The following is a 19,255-nucleotide window of genomic DNA, read 5'->3' as shown; positions in this document are numbered from 1 at the left end:
GCAGAGCTCTGTACCTCCATATCATCCCTTTGCAAGAATGTAAACTTTGTTTTCAGGAAGGCGGGAGATCAGGCTGTAGTCTGTCACCCCCATCCTACAACTGTCTATCCTCTCAGCCCAAATCCCCTCACCCTTTGATCTTCTGCCTGTGCACACTTGCCTTTCAACGTAACCAGTCATGTTTCGCAGTAAAGAACTCTGCAGATAAGTAGCAGTTTTCCAAATCACTTTATTCGCCACCGTGGAGTCACTACATTTGCCTTGGTTTTCCGAGTATCGTGTCTTATATTCTTGTACTTTTGTATATCAGCTCTGAAAGTATTTCAACAAAATGGAAAGTTTGGTTATTTAAAATAAAGTCTAACTAACATTAGTAATGGATTAACTAACAATGAGAAATATATTTGTTACAGTATTTATAAATCTTTGTTAATGTTAGCCTAATAAAAAATACAACTGTTCATTGTTAGTTCATGTTAGTTCAGGTCAATTAAATAATATTTACTAAGATCACATACCAAAGTAACATAAAGATCTATAAATGCTTTAGATTTTTTTTCACTGTTCATGTTTAAGTAATGTTGTTAACAAATGGTACCTTTTTAAAGAAAGTTTAACATTGCATTGTCTAGTCACAATCCCAGTAGTGAAAACTAACTTTTATTTTTATTTAAAAAATGTATTGTTACTTGCATAAAATGGTAAACCTGATTTCACCAAGTACAACATGTTCCTGGATAAACATCTTTGTTGATCCTAGAACAACATTCCAATCAACCAATCAGATCTGAGGGACAAGTTTACAGTTTATGTCAAGTTTATTCTTACAAACTAGGGTTAGGTGCTTCTACATCAGTGTTGTTCACTTATTTCCCTCAGATTTTAGGGATAACTTATGGTTAGAGGACTACATTTTTGGACAGAAATGTTGTTCCAGGATCAACAAAATAGTTGATCCAGCCAGGAACATGTCTTGTCAAAATCACGTGACCTGTGGTGCACATGAACTGTTGTATTCCAGATGTTCCTAGCACCTATTTTACTTTTACTATTAGCTTTTAATTTGGTACCAGTCCTTATTTCTTCGTTATTACTACAATAGTTAGGCAACTACTATCTATCAAGTACCTATTAATATCCCAAACCAGTAGCCTAACATTTATTTTACCAGTTACAATAGCATTTTAGTCGTCATGTTATAGCTAGTCAGAATGGCTACTTTATATCACAGTAAAAAAAAACTTACAAGTAAGATTAAAAATGGCTGGAGAATTGATTTACTGACGGATGTCGTCCTTTTCAGGAGTTTCTGAAACTCTAGCAACACCGTGTGGAACACATCGGCACTGCAGAGGTGTGTGTGTTTTCTGGCAGAGTTGGGAGCGGTCTGCCTCAACAAAACAAACAGTGATTGGATAATAAAAAGGTTTCACTGAGCAGCCCGATTCGACAGAGTACGATTGCCCCGCCCACTGAAAGACTCATAACGGATTGCTATTGGCTGAATTCAAAAGCCCGCCCAATTACCGTTTTTCTATTGGCTCAGAGCTAAATATGGGTGGGCAGAACCTTCCAGAATCTAGCGGTGTGGTCTGTGACGGTCACGGAAGATATTTTCCTAATAGTTAAAACAAAGAAGTAACGTTAGAGAATAGTTTTTGGGATTCAAGTTCTGAATACAGGCTTTAAAATATTGAATCGCGTCTAACTGGTGATATCTGAAGCGGACTGAAGCAGTGAGTAAAGCGAAGATCTTGTCACGTGAGTGAGTGAATGTAAATATTGGCTAGCCGTAGCAAAAACCGAGTTTTCAGTGGAAGACATGACAAGATAACTGTTCTGTCCAGACATTGCTGCGTGAATACTAAACACACATTTGATTTTCAGCTCGACCACACACACCAGCACCAGACTTTGCTCAGTATCGTAACTGAAGATGGACGGGACTGTGACAGTCATTAGTAACCCCACCGTGTCCGTGCGGGTGACCAGCACCGTCAGCTCCTTCGAGATCAACCGGAGATTCAACCGAGGAGTAACGATCGCAGAGTTTAAGGTGCGGCAGTGCAGATATATGCGTCATGTCTCAGTCTTATTATGACTTAGTAAAAATATGTCAGACGTCACACTAAGTTACAGTATGTTGTGCTGTGAAGCTTTGCTTTCTTAAAAATGCCCATATTTGACTTAAAAATGTCAAATCTTTCAAAAAAAGATTTGCTACGTATTTTCTAAAGCTATGGATGTAATGTGACAACATTGTCAAAGCACAGTCAACAACATCACTCTTGCTTGATTGCTAATATTCAACATAACAGCATTTGTGATTGTGAGTGTGATTTTATTAGCATTATATTTTTTTGTATGGTTGAGTGGCTCTGCAGCAATTGTGTAAAACATGCAGACTGTCCACGAATGGCACACAGTCCGATAAAATGAAAATGTTGTACAATTAAGGGTAGATTTTGAAGCCCCCCCCCAAAAAGTTAATCCATCCATCATAAAAATCCATCATAAAAGTAATCCATACGGTTCCAGGGGGTTAATAAAGGTCTCTATTCTATAGACTAACTTATGCGCCAGAGAAACAAAGGCGCAGCCATCTTTAGAATATAGTCTTTGAACTTTTTTGCGGTCGCTCTGTATATCTCTATGGCATTGCTGTCCAGGAGTAATTTGCTTTTGAAGTGGATTTACTTAAAGGAACACTCCGACTTTTTGGGACTTTAGCCTATTCAACTTATCCCCCAGAGTTAGATAAGTCCATACATACCTTTTTCATCTCCGTGCGTGCTATAAGTCTGTTTGACGCACCCACCGCTAGCCTAGCTTAGCACAAAGACTGGATGTAAATGGTTGCAGCTAGCATACTAATCCAAATAAGTGACAAAATAACGCAAACATTTTCCTATTTACATGTTGTGATTTATATAGTCACAGAGTGTGCAAAAAACAAAGTCACATGAAACACAGACATATTTTAACCGTATAAATACTGGGAACTATATGCCCTGAATATAGGGCGGAGTGATAACCGCAGCGCACCTGAGACGCGCTCTGAACGAACTCTCTGCTCCTCACCACGGCGCGTCTCAGGTGCTGCGGTTATCACTCCGCCCAAGTAGCAGTGCTTCGCCTTCAGAGAATATAGTTCCCAGTATTTATACGGTTAAAATATGTCTGTCTCTCATTTGACTTTGTTTTTTGTACACTCTGTGACTATACAAATCACAACATGTAAATAGGAAAATGTTTGCTTTATTTTGTCACTTATTTGGATTAGTATGCTAGCTGCAACCATTTACATCCAGTCTTTGTGCTAAGCTAGGCTAGCGGTGGGTGCGTCAAACAGACTCATAGCACACACGGAGATGAAAAAGGTATGTATGGACTTATCTAACTCTGGGGGATAAGTTGAATAGGATAAAGTCCCAAAAAGTCGGAGTGTTCCTTTAAAGTTAACAAAAGTTATCATGAGGATTGTAATGTTTAAAGCAGATGTCTTAAATGTCAGTAGACCGGGAAGATTTTAAAACAAGCCGTTCACTCATAAATACGCAAGATCGCTATGAAAATACAGACCGGAAGACAAAAGACAACGAGCGCAGAGCTGAAAATAGTTCTATAGACCCTTTTACAGCCCATGTGATCAAATAGTTGCGTGCGCATTTTGGCAATGGAAGTGGTGTTGTTCCCCACTGGCTCTAACATGTTAGCAACTCCGAAAGTTTATCAAAACGGTTTCCCAGCATCAAAATGTCTGGTTGTTGCGTTTACGTTTGCACTAATCGATATACCACCAAGGGGCTTAAAGCTACACTGTGTAACTTTTTTAGTTTATTCTTAGCTAAAAACACTTCAAAAACACGCAATTCACTGGCACCGGCCCTGTTTTTATTTTTTCCTTTCCCTCTACCTCTACCTCTCCCTCACACCTCCGTCACATCAACTGATCTCTGCTCACGGAGAAAAAGATATTGCCTACAATGTAAACTTTGCCTTACGCTAGTGATGTCGTACAATATACAGAATAACGATAGCACTGATAAAAGTTACTTTACTAAGATTAGCTTGCATTCGTCTGGGAACCTGATAGCTGATGTTAGCAATGAAATGGTAAAAAAATAACAAAAACATAAAACTATTATTCATTTTACATAGATGTCATAACCTATATGTTAACTGACAAATTAAATTACTGCAAATTATAATAGTTTTCTAAAGTAACCTCATCACTTGAAGGAATACTCATGGACGAGGTCGAACTGGAAGCCTGGACTTCATTGGCCACCGTAGGAGTTAAAACGAAAGCGGAATTGAGAGGAACAGAAACTAATATTCACTGGATGGTCATATACCTTTTCACCGCTAGATGGGGGTAAAAATCACACAGTGTAGCTTTAAGTTTTATAGGATTCCGACAGGATCACGGCCGCTTCAGAAGAACCGGCGGCGCCTGTGGCTGCAGGCGATTAAACGTGTTGATTGGAGCGAGGACATAATAAAAAATGCTTGCGTAGCTTTACACGCTGCTGATTCTCGCCATGCTTCCGTTGCCAATATGCGCACGCATACGTTGCTACGTCATCATTGTGTACAAACAGTAAAAGGGTCTATTGAATCCTATATTGCTGCTTTAGTCGAACTCTAACTGAACGTGCATTTGTTTTACAGAGTAAACTTGAGATGATTGTGGGAACCCCGGCTGCCTGTATGGACCTCGATCTATTCAGCGCTTCAGACAAGTTCTTACAGAAGCTGGACAACAATGAAGCCCTGCTCGGCTCCTATCACGTGGATGATGACTGCAGAATACATGTGGGTATCAATTACCTTTCTGACACACCCCATCTACTCGGAAAGCAAGTGACATTACAAAATTGGAATGTGTAGATGATGTGAGATGATGATTCTTAAAGCTTCAGACCTGTGCTGTTCTGGACATTTTGAAACCGTTTTGCTGGCATTAATAAAGCTGGAATTCTTCTACTGTGTGCAGGTGACAGACCGCAGCGGTGCGCAGAGCGGAGAGTTCACTGATTTGTCGAAGGTGGAGAAATTCGAGATCTCTGATGATGCCTATGAAAAAAGGGCAGGTAATCGAAACATGGCATCAAATTTCTCCCAGCGACACATTTGATGAGTGATTTAATTGTATAGCAACTTGCAGTGACTGCTCAAATAGTCAGTCGTGAAGTGAATTTTTTTTTTTTGCATTGTGACACATCTCAGTGAAACATGTAGACCGGTGCCTTTGCTTCTATCAGGGGCGCAACTACCCAGTGTCAGAGAGCAACAAATTAAGCACCCCCCAAACAAACAAACAAACACAAACAATAACAAAAAACAAAGAAAAAAAAGTGTCCAATGTAATGAGTGAGAAACGAGTGAGAGTTAGCAGATGAAATAAGTACAAAATTGCCATTTATTAATAAAATTGAACTCTGTCCCTCTAGGGGGGTTCAGGGGAAAAATAAGTAATCAAGATCAATCAAGAAAAGAACCAATGGGCCGCTGATCTACGGTGTTTATTAATGTCAGAAAAAATCATCGCCAATAAATAAAAATAAAATAAAAACGAACGGGCCTCCGATGTACGAGTTTTATGGGCTGTTAAGACAGAAAAAAATAAGTATTAGATGTATCGGCCAAAAAGCACCGGAAATGCGCCACTGGCTTCTGTCAGTCATTTGCTGATAGGATTGAAGCAGATCGACTAAATGTGAGATTGCAGTCGATTGTAAGAAAGGGGCAGGTTTAAGCAGACTAAATGATTGGAGAAGTTCTGTATATGTTAGGGCTGGGTAAAAAATATGGATTTCTCGATTTTAATCGATTCTCATTAAATCCCAAGAATCGATTAGGTTAGTCATCCTGTTTTCAGTTGATGAATGAATGGAACAGTGTAGCGCGCATCCCATCCAATAAATCGCAATAATCTTAGTCCTTTGTTACTATTGATATGAAATTCAAAATTACATCCATTTTCTTACGAAATTCAAAAACATAAATAGCGTTTTGGCGCTGTGGTGTGAGATTGCTCTGGCGCAGCCCAAGAGAAGCAGCAGCACATGATCTTCTCTTCCGCCTTAACACCAGTTACAGCACGAAATAAACATGAATGAGCATCTGAAAGTGTGTGTTAGAAGATAGAGTACAACTTATCGAAATCCGTATCATGTCACATGGAATCACTCAATCAGTGTTTCAACCGTGGAAAGACGTCAGTAAAACAGATGTCATGTAACGTCACATTTACCTCAGAAAAACCATATACAGTGACCATAAACTAGTTAGTCAGCTAGCAAAATTAACTCTAGAGAGGAGCATTTTGCTAAATATATGCACCATATTGCATATTCATTATGTTCAAGTTTTTATGACAGCCACCATTTAAATGTTTTTATTTCATATAAGTTATTATTATAAAAATAAATAAGTGTAATTTAAGTGTTCGTATACAAATCAGTTAATTTTTACCTTCAATATTATAGTAGGCTAATGAAGCCTAGTGGGTTCCCATAGTGTACAGCATTAGTCAAGAGATTTGTTTTCCTAATGAGAAAATGTGCCATGTATTGTACCTGATATCCAAAATAATCAATATTGAATCGAAATTAATTGCAAGCTTGTGAATCTGAATCGAATTGTGAAATTTGTGTCAATACCCAGCGAATCTGTCATTTCACCGGAAGACCAAGTTGACATTTTTGATTAAAAATGAGAATAAATAAATATATATTTAGGATGAATCATTCACAATTACCTCAACATGCATTTATTAAAAGATGGGGTGAATTCTTCATCTCATGCTGCCTTTAAAAATGTCTTTAGCATTTACGTGTGATGAGATTCTGTGATACATTTCCGATTGCATTTTGTTATCAAGTGTTTCACTGCTTTAACCCATGAAATACACATTTCCAATCAAATTAAGTAGCCCAAAACCACATAGAAATTTGGATCACACATATTCAAAGTGCCTTTACCATTAATGTAATGTCTGTTCTCTCTAAAAAATATGTTAGAAAAGCAAATATCTAACTTCTCAGTTTTCATACATGTCAGATTCGATACGGAGCTTCAAGAAGAATATGAAGTTGGGTCGTTTTAATGAGGAGAGCCGGGTCAAGCAAGAAGAGGCTCTTGCTAAGAAAGAAGAGGAAGAGAAGGCAGCGGCTGAAGCCATCGCTGCTGGAAACCGCTGTAAAGTTGAAGTTCCTGGGCAACCCACCAAGATTGGCACCGTCATGTTTGTGGGTAAGCTCACCATCATTTTCATATCACACCTCTCAGATCAGGGATCAACTACGGATTTTTTCTTCTAGTGTCGGTTATTAAATCATGACCTGATTTAAAACCTCCTACTGCTCTGATTTACCATGTAATTGTTACATGTGATGGGGTAAATATCTATTAATAAATGTCAATTATATTGTCTATAAGCTGTGCGTTTGAGTCGTGAACCTGTGTTTTCAGTGTCTTGTATAAAAGAGGCACGCTGCAAGAGGCAGAGGCATATGTTTAAAGATTATGAAGGCACATGAATTAAAAAAAATAATAGTGTACTGACAAATTATTTATAATAAATACTGTAAAATTGTATTAAAAAAACAAACAAGAATTGTCCATTTTGATTTTTATGGTGAAAATTAAAGCGCTATGGTTTAATGTTTGAAAGCAAAGAAAGTAAGGCAGACATAAATATTTGTAATTTTACTATTGTCCTGTAAATAAAATGTTATTATTATTAAATAATATGTAACATAAAAATAGCTTATTTTATGTTACAATAGTGGTATGGCAATAGTTTTGCATTTCTTAGTTAATTTGATACATTTTTATAATTTCAATAATAAAAGATAACATTTTTAATAATAAAACTAGTAATAGTAATTATTATTGTCGTTGTGTAGTCCTATTGAATGGTTTTCCTTCTGTTTTGTCCTTAGCTGATCACATGCCTGTTTATTGCTTGTTTTCAGGTACGGTAGACTTCAAGCCTGGCCACTGGGTCGGTGTGAAATATGATGAGCCGCTTGGGAAGCATGACGGCAGGTTGGTGCTCGCTCAAGTTATTTATGTTTATAAAGAAGACCAGCATGTCTCAGAAAAGTTCTAATGTGACCCTTACCTGAACCTTATGAGAAAGTCTAACTGATGCTTCCTGTTTGTCTTGATTTAGTGTGAATGGCAAACGTTACTTCGAATGTGAACCAAAATACGGCGCCTTCGTGAAGCCCCTCTCAGTGACGGTGGGAGACTTCCCTGAAGAGGACTATGGCTTAGATGAGATGTAAGACTCGCTTGATGAGCAGTCAGAAGCATCTGAAGGAAGATCCTCTTTCTTCTTGTCGTTTGACTCCATGCAGTGAGACATTTCTGCGGCGGTAGAAGGTTTTCTGCCGTCAATGCAGATCATTTTGTTTTAGGCTGGTCTGGAAGAGATCAGTGAAAATCGTACTTTACTTTAATTTCCTGCAGGCAAACACAAGAAATGATCTTAAATGCATCTGTGCCCTGGCGACTGGAAGTAGTAAGGCAAAAGTGAGAACATCAGTCGAGGTCAGAGTAAAAAATAAATCTAGTTGAGCTCTTAAAGCATTCACTTGCATGTGGATTGTTCATTATTAAATTCCAAAGTTCTGCAGCTAATTTGAGCCCAGGCTGAATCATTTACTTCAAACGAAACCAACTCACCACAACAGAAAATGTTTTTTTTTTTTTTTTTTTTTTTGTGCAATTCTGTACAGTCATTCCTCCTCTTTCTGCAGCCTACTACATTCTTACACGTCAACATGACTGTGTTTAGGGTCTTAGTCCCTCATTCTCTTAGGCACTTTAGTGATTAGCTCACAGATGAATTGTATAATATAGAATCCTGTGGCCTCCGTTTTCCATGGTTCTGTATTTTCAGTGTAAATGACTGAAATGTGATGAATTCTTGCCTTTTTTTGTGAAAATTGGCATGTAAGCTTTTTGATGCATGTCAAATTCACATTTAACAGAAAAGCCTTGTTTTTATGGAATTCTGTGTTTAGCAAAATCTGTGTTTCAAATAAATCAATACCAATTTTGAACAACCTGCAGAAATATGCTCATTGTCTTTCTTCAGAAACGCTTTGACTCGTTGTACTGCAAAACACTGGTGTAGTACAGCCTTAACATCTTGATGGCTTGTAGGTCATAATTAACATTTTTGGTTTTTGGTCCACATGCAGTAATTGGTTTCACATGAATGCCAGTTGCTGCACTTCTTTAACAAATCAATGTAGAGTTAAAAGTATAAAAGCTGGACATTAGACTAGACACAGACATTGATTGTTGGAGATAGACATGCTAGAAAAATGCTGGTATCTCTTCCTCCCATTCACTCAATGTTTTTGTCTTGATTTCCAAATATCCACACGGTCTTATCAAGATGCATTTACTTGAGAAGCAAAATTATTTAAGATATTATTTTTTAAATATCAAAGTGGGTAAGAAAAATAGACATGAATTTTTCATTCATGGAATTTCTGGTTCATCTAAACGTGTCTGAGTGTACTTATTTTTAGCATAGTCTTCCCTGATAGCACACATACATCACAGAGATGTCTATTTGATGTCTGCATTTACATCTGCAAGATGTATGTTTTTTTTTTTTTAAGAGTGTTTGCTCATCTGCAATATGTGTCTCGCAGACATTTCCTGTAAGATATTAATAGATGTTGAGAAACTGTCTTAAGATGTCTATGCTTTTCTGCTTTTTTTCTAATATGTTTTTACACCGCAGATGTTTCCCAGATCAAGCGCTCTTTAGCAGACATCTAAGAGACGCACTTGTGCTGTCTGACTTTATTTACCCCCAGATTGTGATGGTTTGCAAAAATAAGAGCTTCAAATCAGTCAATCTTGCTTGCACATTACTTAAAAAAAAAAAAAAAAAACCTTATCGAGAAGTAGGCTGTTAGCACACACACACACACACACACACACACGTGCTGACAGTTTCAGTCGCTGTTGCTGTCAGCATCAAGCTGTGTCGGTGTTTACTAAAACTGAATATTAAAGTCTAAATTAAGTTCAGATTTATATATAACGCGTCTCTCTGACTGACACCAGAAGCAGTCTGATAATTCGTCGACGAGATAATTCGTCGCCAAGGAGAACTAAGTTTTTTTTCTTTTTCTTTTTTTCCTCACTCGTCATGACTGTCGTTTGGTGTGAGACTGCAGGACTTTAGTTTATTGGCAAAGAAAATGAACCGCTGTTTGTGTTTAATCCTCATTAAATCCTGTCTGGTTTTGTCGTCGGGTAAGTTTCTCAATTGTTTATTTTGTTTATAAGAACTTGCATAAGAACTCCGTGGAAACGGCGCTATATTACGGAAATTGCGAGAGCTTCCATTGTGTACACGTGTACATAACATTTTGGTTCTGTCTCAAAACGAGTGACCTAGACAGCAGGCTCCGAAGCAGTGTTTAAAGTGAATCTGTCTTATTTATTGGTAATAGCAAAGAACGTCTTTAATTAACGTACTGCTCATACTTTTGTGATCTAACCTAAAGTCACAAGAATATCAGAATTGACCATTCTTATTTTTTTTAATGGAATATTGCAGCAAGCTATTTATTATAAATGATTCACCCGTTCAATTTTTTAAAATAAAACCTTTTAATCACATCTTTAACCAAAATGTACGGAGCCCTGAAGGGGACATGGAAATGTCAATGCTTTTCGCGTTTTCTCGCAAATTTTTGCGTGGGATCTATCATCTCTATGCTTTCTTTGAGGATAATTTTTACACAATTTCTACCCGATAAAATAGTTTAGAGCTCGGCATAATTAAAAACATGTATATTCATTCTATAAATGCCCATAAAAAAATAAAAAACAAGTCTAGAAATCACACTTTTAAAATTAGGCTGCCTTATTTATCTAGGCTTTTTAAGACAGTGTGTACTCGTTTCTTCCATAAAAATAAAATAAAAACAGTTGTTGAGGGGGTAAATGAAAAAATAAGTATCTGCATTTTTTGGCCCTATTTTAATGCTTGTTTTGTCTTATTTAATTAATTTCCCCCTAGATTCACGGACAAGGTTTAAGATCGTCCCAGACTAAAACACATGTTTGTGTTGTTTTAACTAAAAGCAACTTGCACTGAGATATCTTAAAATATGTCAGTGCTGTTGTTTTGTCTCAAGATGCACACCACCAGTAATGTATTTTTTTTCCAAGGGATGTTTATGAAAGCAACTTAAATATCCTATTTAAACTAAGGCCGAATCCTGTCTTAATAAAATCACTGTTTGTGAAACCAAGCCTTTAAATAATCTGGAGGCCCCTGGTCGAGATAGACGGCTCACTATGGGTAGTCAACAGGCAGCTGACTATTATATATTCTCAAAAAAGTCCACCATTTGAATCTCTTAAATCGCAAGTTTTCTATGAAAACAAAGATTGCAACATCCACAAAGTTGTGCTATTGCAGCAACATCTTACACAACACTAAAAGTACACTACTAGTGACTTTTATTGCAATAAGAACCAATAAAATGCTTTTCTGCTGATTTGTATGTTGATCGCCATTAAACCCCATTACATTTCCCACATGCAGTCATGAGAGCTGTCCAGACTCATCCAGCTGAAGGAGAGACAGTGACTGGATCAAACATGTCCAAAACAACAATAGCCCCTAAAGCTGAACCCATCGCCTCAACTAAACCGTCTCTGAACACTGAGCTCATCACAACAAAGAGCAAACACCTGATTTCTGCATCTACTGGTACAGTCTGATTTCCTACATTGATTTGTTGCACTACTGTGTTATCACATGTGGTTTCCTTCATTAGTCAAGTTTATATTTAACAGGCGTTCCTCCTAGTATCCCACCAGCAGGTTCTCGGTTCCATGCGGGTAGTTTTGTTGGCGGTATGGCGCTGGCCGTTATCATCTCACTGGCTGTGACTCTGGGCTACAGGCTGGCCTGCTCTCAACGGGAGGTGCGCTACAGAGCCATGTGAGTATCTTCAGTGCTCTCTCTTCAGGTGTGTGTGACTTTAACCTTCTGCACGTCGGTGACGTATGGCATCAGTCACGCGAGAGTGATTCAAGAGCTGACTCGTTCTGTGTAATTTCTCCATAAGCTCTGATGACAACTCGGCCGTGTCACGATTGGTCTTATTCATTGTTGACCACGGTCATGTGCGTTTCGTGTTTATTCTGACGCCATAAGTTGCACGCTCAAGCTCACAAATCAGTGTTTTTATTACTGCCCTTGTAGTGTAATCTTATAATGTTATACACTGCACGGCCAAAAATAAATAAATGCAACATCACAACATTTATTTCCATCAATTTTTTGCTCAAGATGTTGTATTGACAATGCAAGAGTCCAGCACTGTAAAGTCTCCTCCAGCACAAACACTTTCAATGAAGTTAAGTTCTGGATTCAGAGGAGCCGGTGGTTCATGTGTGAAAATGATTCTTCATGCTCCTCACAACCATTCTTTCATAATTTGAGCCTTAAGAATCTTGTCATTGTCATCCTGGAATATGGCCATGATGTGTCTACATGGTTGTTTCAGAAATGAAAAGCTACACACTCCATCAGTCAGGGTTAGAAGAACTGTTGCCAAACATATAATCTGATAGAAACATAATAATCAATGCAATATTTATCCAATCATACACTCTTAAGCATTTGCCTATTTAAATCCAATCAGCGTTTATCAAAATAAAACTGATAAAAAATATAAACCTCACTTTATTGGTATTTCAATAGTATATTGAACTTTATTCTTGTACAAAAAACGGTGTACATAAAGTATTGCATGAAGTGTGTTTCGGTTGATGCATGAAAACGCCTGAAATGTGTGTATATGTGACAAATATTGCATCTATTCAGTGTCATCTCTGATACACAAACTGCGCGAGCCGAAGTCGAGTTTGTTACATTTACATAATTGCTTGTTTTAAAAAAAACATAAGGATATCCAGATATATGATGTGATGAGTTTGTGAACCATGTACTTTTTTCTACTCAATTATGCATTACACAAGCCATGTTTTATGTGATCATATGTAATATAACCTTGCTAATATATATTTCATGTCATTCAGTGAGGAACATGATGCCATCATTTAAAATGGAGCCACTGAGGAAATACAGGCCGAAGCACACGCTAGTCATGATCTGAAGAGACAGTTCTCACTTTACCATGGTTAATATGCATATGAAGCAGTGTATGATTTATTGGATATATTTTAATCTGAAACAGATTGCCCTGTTTTAGCAGTTTATACATTTTAGTTGTGAATATGACCTTAATTGTGTCTACAGTGATTGTTCTGTCTAGTCTAATCTAGTCCTTAAACCAGACTCTTTACTAATGTGCAAAATATGAACCTGTAAAAGTATTTTTTTAAAGAGATATGAGACAAATTATTGACAATTTTGGTTAGTGTTCAGGGATTTTTTTTTTTTTAGGTTTATGGTATTTTTGTATATTAGTTTCATGTATGGTAGAGAAAATGATCCAATAAAGTGATTGAGTCTAATGCATGTTGTACATTTTCCTCACACACAATTCACAATGAACGTCTAACAATATTGTACGCTCATAATGCATGAGAATACGATTAAAGACAGTATCTACCAAAGTATATACTTTATTCCAGGCCAATTTTAAAGTAATATGTAAAGAGATATAATGTAACAGAACTTAAGGTTCTAAGGTACATGCACATACATTGATTTAAAAAAAAAAAAAAAAAAAAAAAACATTAGATCATAATAAATGGATATAAATTCATTCTGGGTGCATTTAAAGAAATCTAAATACCAATCCATTAACTTGTGTGATTAGTACTACCACTACAACAACAAAAAAAGTAAACAGTTACTATATATTCTGAACAGTTGCACACTAAGCAAGCATAAAATCATGTTTAAGTGACATACACATTTAGTCAATGTTCTATAAACGTGCAATACCATAACTGTACCCACAATTCATAAAACATTTTGTTGCATTGCTCTCTCCAACACTGTTTTACCCCACTAGAGTCTGCCATCAATACTATGTTTGCAAAAATAGATATTTCTCTTATCTTGTCTTTTTTTTCCTCACCTCTAACATTCATTACTATGGCCTAGCTTGCTGTTTTTGATCATAAAATTCGACCATAAAAATGTTTGCTTACTGAGGCAATTGAGTTATAGACCTTAGCGGTATTATTCATCCAGACCACAGAATATTATACTCATAAAATGTCGCCTTTAGAAATCGAAACAGTACAAAACACATTTAATGTACGGGCCAGTTATTGAGCTATAGTTATGTAGTGTAAAAAATAACCATATTGTAAACAAGAGGAGATATTCAGAGTATATTACTGAATGCAAAGAATCCGCAGCAAATTGCCTGTAGTGTTCTTTTATAGTGAAATAATGTAAACCAAGGTAACCTGCCTAATAATGTGTCTTTAGCACGGACATCAGAACCAGCAGAACAGGGCCTGTCAAATCTCGCTTCATTAGAAATCTCCTCACTAATCAATTAGACCTTTTCTCATTAGCTTATGTTTTACGTGTACATAAAAGCATGATAGATTTGTTTTTGTCATCCATTAAGAGAAAAGAAAAAAAAAAGTCTTTGGAAGCCTCGTCGAAGAAATCCTGACAGAAACGATAACTGATTGTTTCCATTAAAGTCTACTCTATCATTCATATCCACAGTTACCAAGTCAAATCCAAGCTAACAGCTAATCTACAGCGCTAACCATCAAGACATGCTCATCTAGCCATCTAAACTTATCAGAACCTTCCACTTACTGCCGATATCATCTCGGCACCAGAACAACATCAACATAACTGGCACAGACTCTACTGGAGCTCATATCAGAGATGTCTGTCTATTGATCAAAGTGCCCTTGAGATTTTATTCCTTGCTTTTGGATGAGATTTTTTTCACTAAAACAAAGCAAGCAAGCGGGAACATATCAACTGAGATATTAAAATCGTAAGATAAAAAGAGATATCGGTAACAAAACCAAACGATTCCCCCCTCAGATTGATCATGAACGATAGCGTCCATCTAGTCAGTGTTCTCGGTCAATCATTTCATGCACTCTTGGAATAGTCGTATAAATGTATAAATCGGTTAAAACGAGAGCAAAAACAGATCCGATTTGTTCTTTGATCACAAATGAATGCCTTAACAGTCAAGAAACAAAATCAGGCTTAAATAAAACTAACACACAAAGAGGCTAGGGTTCTTTAAGGAAAGACAAAAAAAAAAAAAAAAAAAAATCAACCCTAAATCCCAACATAATATTTTTTTATAAAACCTTTGAAAAAGAAATATACTTTGATTAATGAAGCGAGTAAGTAAATGAAAATCTATGATCTCTAGTGTAAAAAGGACAGGATTTGTTTTGTCTGAAGGCACTTGATTACACAGTTTCTAGAGTGACATTTGCTGGCACAGCCAAGCAGCAGATTCGTTTAACCAAAGCCACGCGATGAAACCTTTCAATCCCGATCCCATCATCATCATCATCAAAAAAACAAAACAAAAAACACGTACAGACGACCTCCTCGTCGCTTTTTGGTTTCTCAGGCTCACTGTATGTGGGAAACACAGTCACTTGTAGCTGAGCTGAGATCAGGGATGTTTCGAGTCGCAGAGGTTGATTTAGGGTTTCGTCTGTCTTTATCGCTCACTCTCGAGGAACACCTGAGCCCAGCGAGGAGTTCATGAGGGGAAGCACAAATTCACATACTCGCGCGCTGATCGTACAGTACAGCCGTGGAAGAGAACCGGGTACGTGTGAATACTTGTCTGTTCATGGGCCAGCCTTGAGGATGCAGACGTGAAAAAGAGACGTAAGAAAAAAGCACAAAAAAGGACCAACGGTTAAAATACCTCAGCTTTTAAAACCAATTCGGCCGAACGTAGTGAATGGAAGATAGGAAGAGAAAAACGGTCCAAGGAGGGCGAAATGTCTTTTCTTTTCTCAACTCAAAGCATCTACGCATCCTTCACAGATTGGATTAGGCAGCAGTTCAGCGTGTAGGAAGAGAAGGCGTAGTAGTGGCGCTCTATAGCCAGGTTAGAAAGTTCTCCTTGTCGATCTTGGTCGCTGCCAGCACTGACTCCATGTCATTGAGTATGTCAGAGCTCAAGGCCTCCTGCAGGCTGGGCATCAGCTCCTCGCCCTCCACCGCCATGCTCTCCCCCTCCAGGGTGCCCAGGTCCACGTCTGTGCCCGGGATGGCGTCTAGGTAGTCGGGGAAACGGCTGGGCTGTGTCGCCATGGAGCTGGGGCCGAGGGTATCGCCTGGGAGCGAGACATTTGACTTAAAACTCTGCTGATATCATGTGTTTGGTGTGATTGTGATTATTGTCCCTGTGATGTACCTGTCTCCATCTCGTCCACGCTGTTGAGGAAGTCGTCTGGAGTGCGAGGGACGCTGTAACTGCTCATGCTCAGGCCACTGTCCGTGCTCTCGTCTCGGGAGTGATACGTCCCACTGCGCAGGAAAACGGCACACACACATTTAAAAGCTTGCTTAGACGAATATGAATCATGTACATATGTCAATTATACAGTTACTCTACTGTTCTAAAGTTTGGGCTCAGTGTCCTTGTTACACGTTACATGTGGTTACATGTGGCACTTTATTTTACAATCCTGTTCCGCATGTACATACTATGCAATTACAATAACTGGGTTATAACTAGGTACTAACCCTGAACCCACCAATAAACATAACCTTAACCCATTTAGTTAGTTACCTTTTTTTTAAAATATCGTGCAAAAAGTTAATTTAGTTCAGTAATTCAACTTAAAAGGTTAAACTAATATATTATATAGTCTCATTACATGCAAAGTTGCTTATTTGTTATAATTTTGATGATTATGGCTTACAGCTTATGAAAACCATAATCAGCTGTAAGCCATAATCATCAAAATTATAACAAATAAAGGCTTGAAATATCTCACTTTGCATGTAATGAGTCTATATAATATATCAGTTTAACCTTTTAAGTTGAATTACTGAAATAAATTAACTTTTGCACGATATTCTAATTTTTCAAGTTTCACCTGTAATACCCAGTACTATCTTGGTACACCAAGTACATGTACTGTAAAATAAAGTGTAACCAAATTATGCATAATTACATGCAACTAACCCAAAACCAAACCTCAATCCTAACCATAAGTACACTTTATAGTTAATTATTATTACTCAGTACTTAAATGCATAATTACACTGTAACAAGGACAACTTCAAATAAAGTGTAACCGATTTCTTTTGAAAGAAATGAACACTTTTATTCAGCAAGGATAAGACATTTATAATGTTATAAAATATTTATATTTCAAACAAATGCTGTCCTTTTGAACGAGCTATTCATCAAAGAAAGAATCCTTTAAAAATGCATCACAGTTTTTACAATACATTTTTATACGGTCATGTACATAAATGATTTCAATTCCACATATGATTTTTTTATTATTGTAATTTAAGGTAATTTGAGATTTATGGTAACGCACCGGTATAAATAATCTCAAATATTTATAGTCACATATTTTGTGTTGGAAATAATTTGAGGACCACAAACACAACGTCTATGAAAAGCCAAATATATACGGTGGCATTAGATCAACACACTCCTGACTACTTCTGTCTGACCACAAACTCAAAACAAGCTAAGAATATAACCGTGCAAAGCACAGACATCCAGTGCAGATAACTTAATAAAAGTTGCCTCTTTTCGCCAAAAAATGTTCTAAGTGAAAGTTTGTTGAATCTCAGTACACAGAGAATCACACTATTATTGCGAGCATGAGAGTGTGCAGAGCAGCTGGAGTCTTTGCATTAACAAACACAAGAAAGTTGAATCTGCTTCCATTTGTGTTACTCCAAAGTTTTGCAGACTTTTGTGTAAATTATGTACAGCCATATATACGGTACCTTAACATAAACAAAGCTTTGCCTCTTAACTTCTGTACAATTACCCAGATGAACTGCTAATAATGACTGCTCATTCTGCTGCAGGACTTTCTGCTTGTATTCCTCACAGCGGCCCGCTTTGAACTGCCTTTGAGAGTCATTGTAAAAGGTGTTGTTTTGCTGGTGGTCTGAGAAAAGCTCTCTATAAATAGCAGGCAAGGCAGTTCGGCACAAATAAAGAGGGCAGAGGACATGCTACAGTGAAGGAAAATACAGCAAGTTTCTCCTAATTAAGAGAATGAAATGTGGCTTCAGTGCATGAGAGTCGCTGGATGAATGAGCTCTTTGTGAGCGCAGCCGAGGTGGTGGTGGGGGGGGTGGCCTTGTCCAAGACCGAGACCACATGTTCTCACGGCCGCCTTGCTATTCACATAAATCCCTTATCTGCTCTCATGTAGGAAGAGAGACTGATGTGCTTGACTGCCACTGGAGGGCGCAATTCTCTGCAGAAGCAGCTTAATATGACCGCTTTCAACAGCTTCTCCACCAGGGGTCACCAATGAGCGTCATTCCAGCAACAAAAGCACACATGATGCAGCCAAACATCTTTTGTGGGAAGGTTCATGGCATTTATGTGCCTTTGCACCATGTGCAAACTCAAAGCGAGTTTCTCTTGCATTCATGTGTCGTGCACGCATGAGTTCGAAGTGCCTTACCTGTTCAAGAAAGGGTCAGAGCTGTTGGTGGTCATGTTACGGGCGTCTTGGCCCATGCCGGGTGAGGACACGGGGTTTTGAGTGCCGCCGTCCTGCTCCATACTGGTTGGAAGCTGGTTTCTCAGGGCGAGCTCCTGTACGCACGCACAGACAAAAGAAATACGTGTCAAGGTGCGAAATTCACAAAGTGAGCAGACTGGGTTTGCAGGAACGGAAGCTCAACGGAAGACAAAATTAATTTTCTTTGGAATCACTTCAAGTACAGAGATGAGAGTGGATGCATTTTTTCAACTGAAGAGAAAGGACAGAACAAACTATACTGGTTTTGCTTTCAAACCACACACAAAACAGTGAGGTGTGAAAAAAAAAAAAAAAAAAAACTTAACCTACAAGTTTCACTTAGTTTCCTGTATCACCCTCTTGTGTTAAATAAAAGCCATTCCCATCCAACAAGTCATGAGTTACAAATCTGGTTATCATCTGTCAATGGATTGTGCAACATTTTTTCTTTACCGCCTCAGCCTAAACGAGTCTCACGAGAAGGTGTGTGTTTATTGCACACCATTTAGGGTCAGATCTCAGTTTTTTATGA

The 19,255-nt window shown here is 37.8% G+C and overlaps 3 protein-coding genes across 7 annotated transcripts in view; 2 read left to right on the top strand and 1 right to left on the bottom strand.

Moving 5' to 3' along the window:
• The first annotated feature begins 1,536 nt into the window (after nt 1–1,536).
• Nucleotides 1,537–9,085, top strand: tbcb (tubulin folding cofactor B). 4 transcript variants are annotated; one of them, XM_079620468.1, is made up of 7 exons: nt 1,537–1,761; nt 1,888–2,056; nt 4,675–4,818; nt 5,000–5,096; nt 7,069–7,260; nt 7,986–8,058; nt 8,186–9,085. In XM_079620468.1, the coding sequence occupies exons 2-7, from the start codon at nt 1,937–1,939 to the stop codon at nt 8,298–8,300; spliced, it is 741 nt and encodes a 246-aa protein (XP_079476594.1). In that variant the 5' UTR covers nt 1,537–1,761; nt 1,888–1,936; the 3' UTR covers nt 8,301–9,085. The 4 variants fall into 4 exon arrangements, with proteins under 4 accessions (XP_079476594.1, XP_079476596.1, XP_079476595.1 ...); XM_079620470.1 differs by having other exon boundaries at nt 1,540–1,736; XM_079620469.1 differs by having other exon boundaries at nt 1,561–1,765.
• Nucleotides 9,086–9,768: 683 nt separating this feature from the next.
• Nucleotides 9,769–13,637, top strand: tmem123 (transmembrane protein 123). Its single transcript, XM_079621586.1, has 4 exons — nt 9,769–10,296; nt 11,600–11,767; nt 11,854–12,001; nt 13,105–13,637. The coding sequence occupies exons 1-4, from the start codon at nt 10,242–10,244 to the stop codon at nt 13,127–13,129; spliced, it is 396 nt and encodes a 131-aa protein (XP_079477712.1). The 5' UTR covers nt 9,769–10,241; the 3' UTR covers nt 13,130–13,637.
• yap1 (Yes1 associated transcriptional regulator) overlaps nt 13,629–19,255 on the bottom strand; it is a 35,992-nt gene continuing 30,365 nt past the window's right edge. For both annotated transcript variants that reach the window (XM_079621584.1, XM_079621585.1), the window contains 3 exons: nt 18,664–18,797; nt 16,407–16,519; nt 13,629–16,326 (listed from right to left, as the gene is read on the bottom strand). In XM_079621584.1, coding sequence (XP_079477710.1) covers nt 16,088–16,326; nt 16,407–16,519; nt 18,664–18,797 — 486 coding nt within the window. In that variant the 3' untranslated portion in view covers nt 13,629–16,087. The remainder of the gene's footprint in view (nt 16,327–16,406; nt 16,520–18,663; nt 18,798–19,255) is intronic.

The sequence above is a fragment of the Phoxinus phoxinus genome (genome assembly GCF_949152265.1).
Source record: "Phoxinus phoxinus genome assembly, chromosome: 8".
Lineage (NCBI taxonomy): Eukaryota > Metazoa > Chordata > Actinopteri > Cypriniformes > Leuciscidae > Phoxinus > Phoxinus phoxinus.
This window is presented reverse-complemented; position numbering and strand designations above follow the sequence as displayed.

What these genes read in the sequence shown, in the direction of transcription:
- tmem123 (XM_079621586.1), top strand. Translation starts at nt 10,242, where the DNA reads ATGAACCGCTGTTTGTGTTTAATCCTCATTAAATCCTGTCTGGTTTTG. An exon ending in CCTGATTTCTGCATCTACTG is followed by an intron (nt 11,768 to 11,853) that starts GTACAGTCTGAT and finishes TATATTTAACAG; the next exon opens with GCGTTCCTCCTAGTATCCCA. An exon ending in GAGGTGCGCTACAGAGCCAT is followed by an intron (nt 12,002 to 13,104) that starts GTGAGTATCTTC and finishes CATGTCATTCAG; the next exon opens with TGAGGAACATGATGCCATCA.
- tbcb (XM_079620468.1), top strand. Translation starts at nt 1,937, where the DNA reads ATGGACGGGACTGTGACAGTCATTAGTAACCCCACCGTGTCCGTGCGG. An exon ending in ATGATGACTGCAGAATACAT is followed by an intron (nt 4,819 to 4,999) that starts GTGGGTATCAAT and finishes TACTGTGTGCAG; the next exon opens with GTGACAGACCGCAGCGGTGC. An exon ending in TGCCTATGAAAAAAGGGCAG is followed by an intron (nt 5,097 to 7,068) that starts GTAATCGAAACA and finishes CATACATGTCAG; the next exon opens with ATTCGATACGGAGCTTCAAG.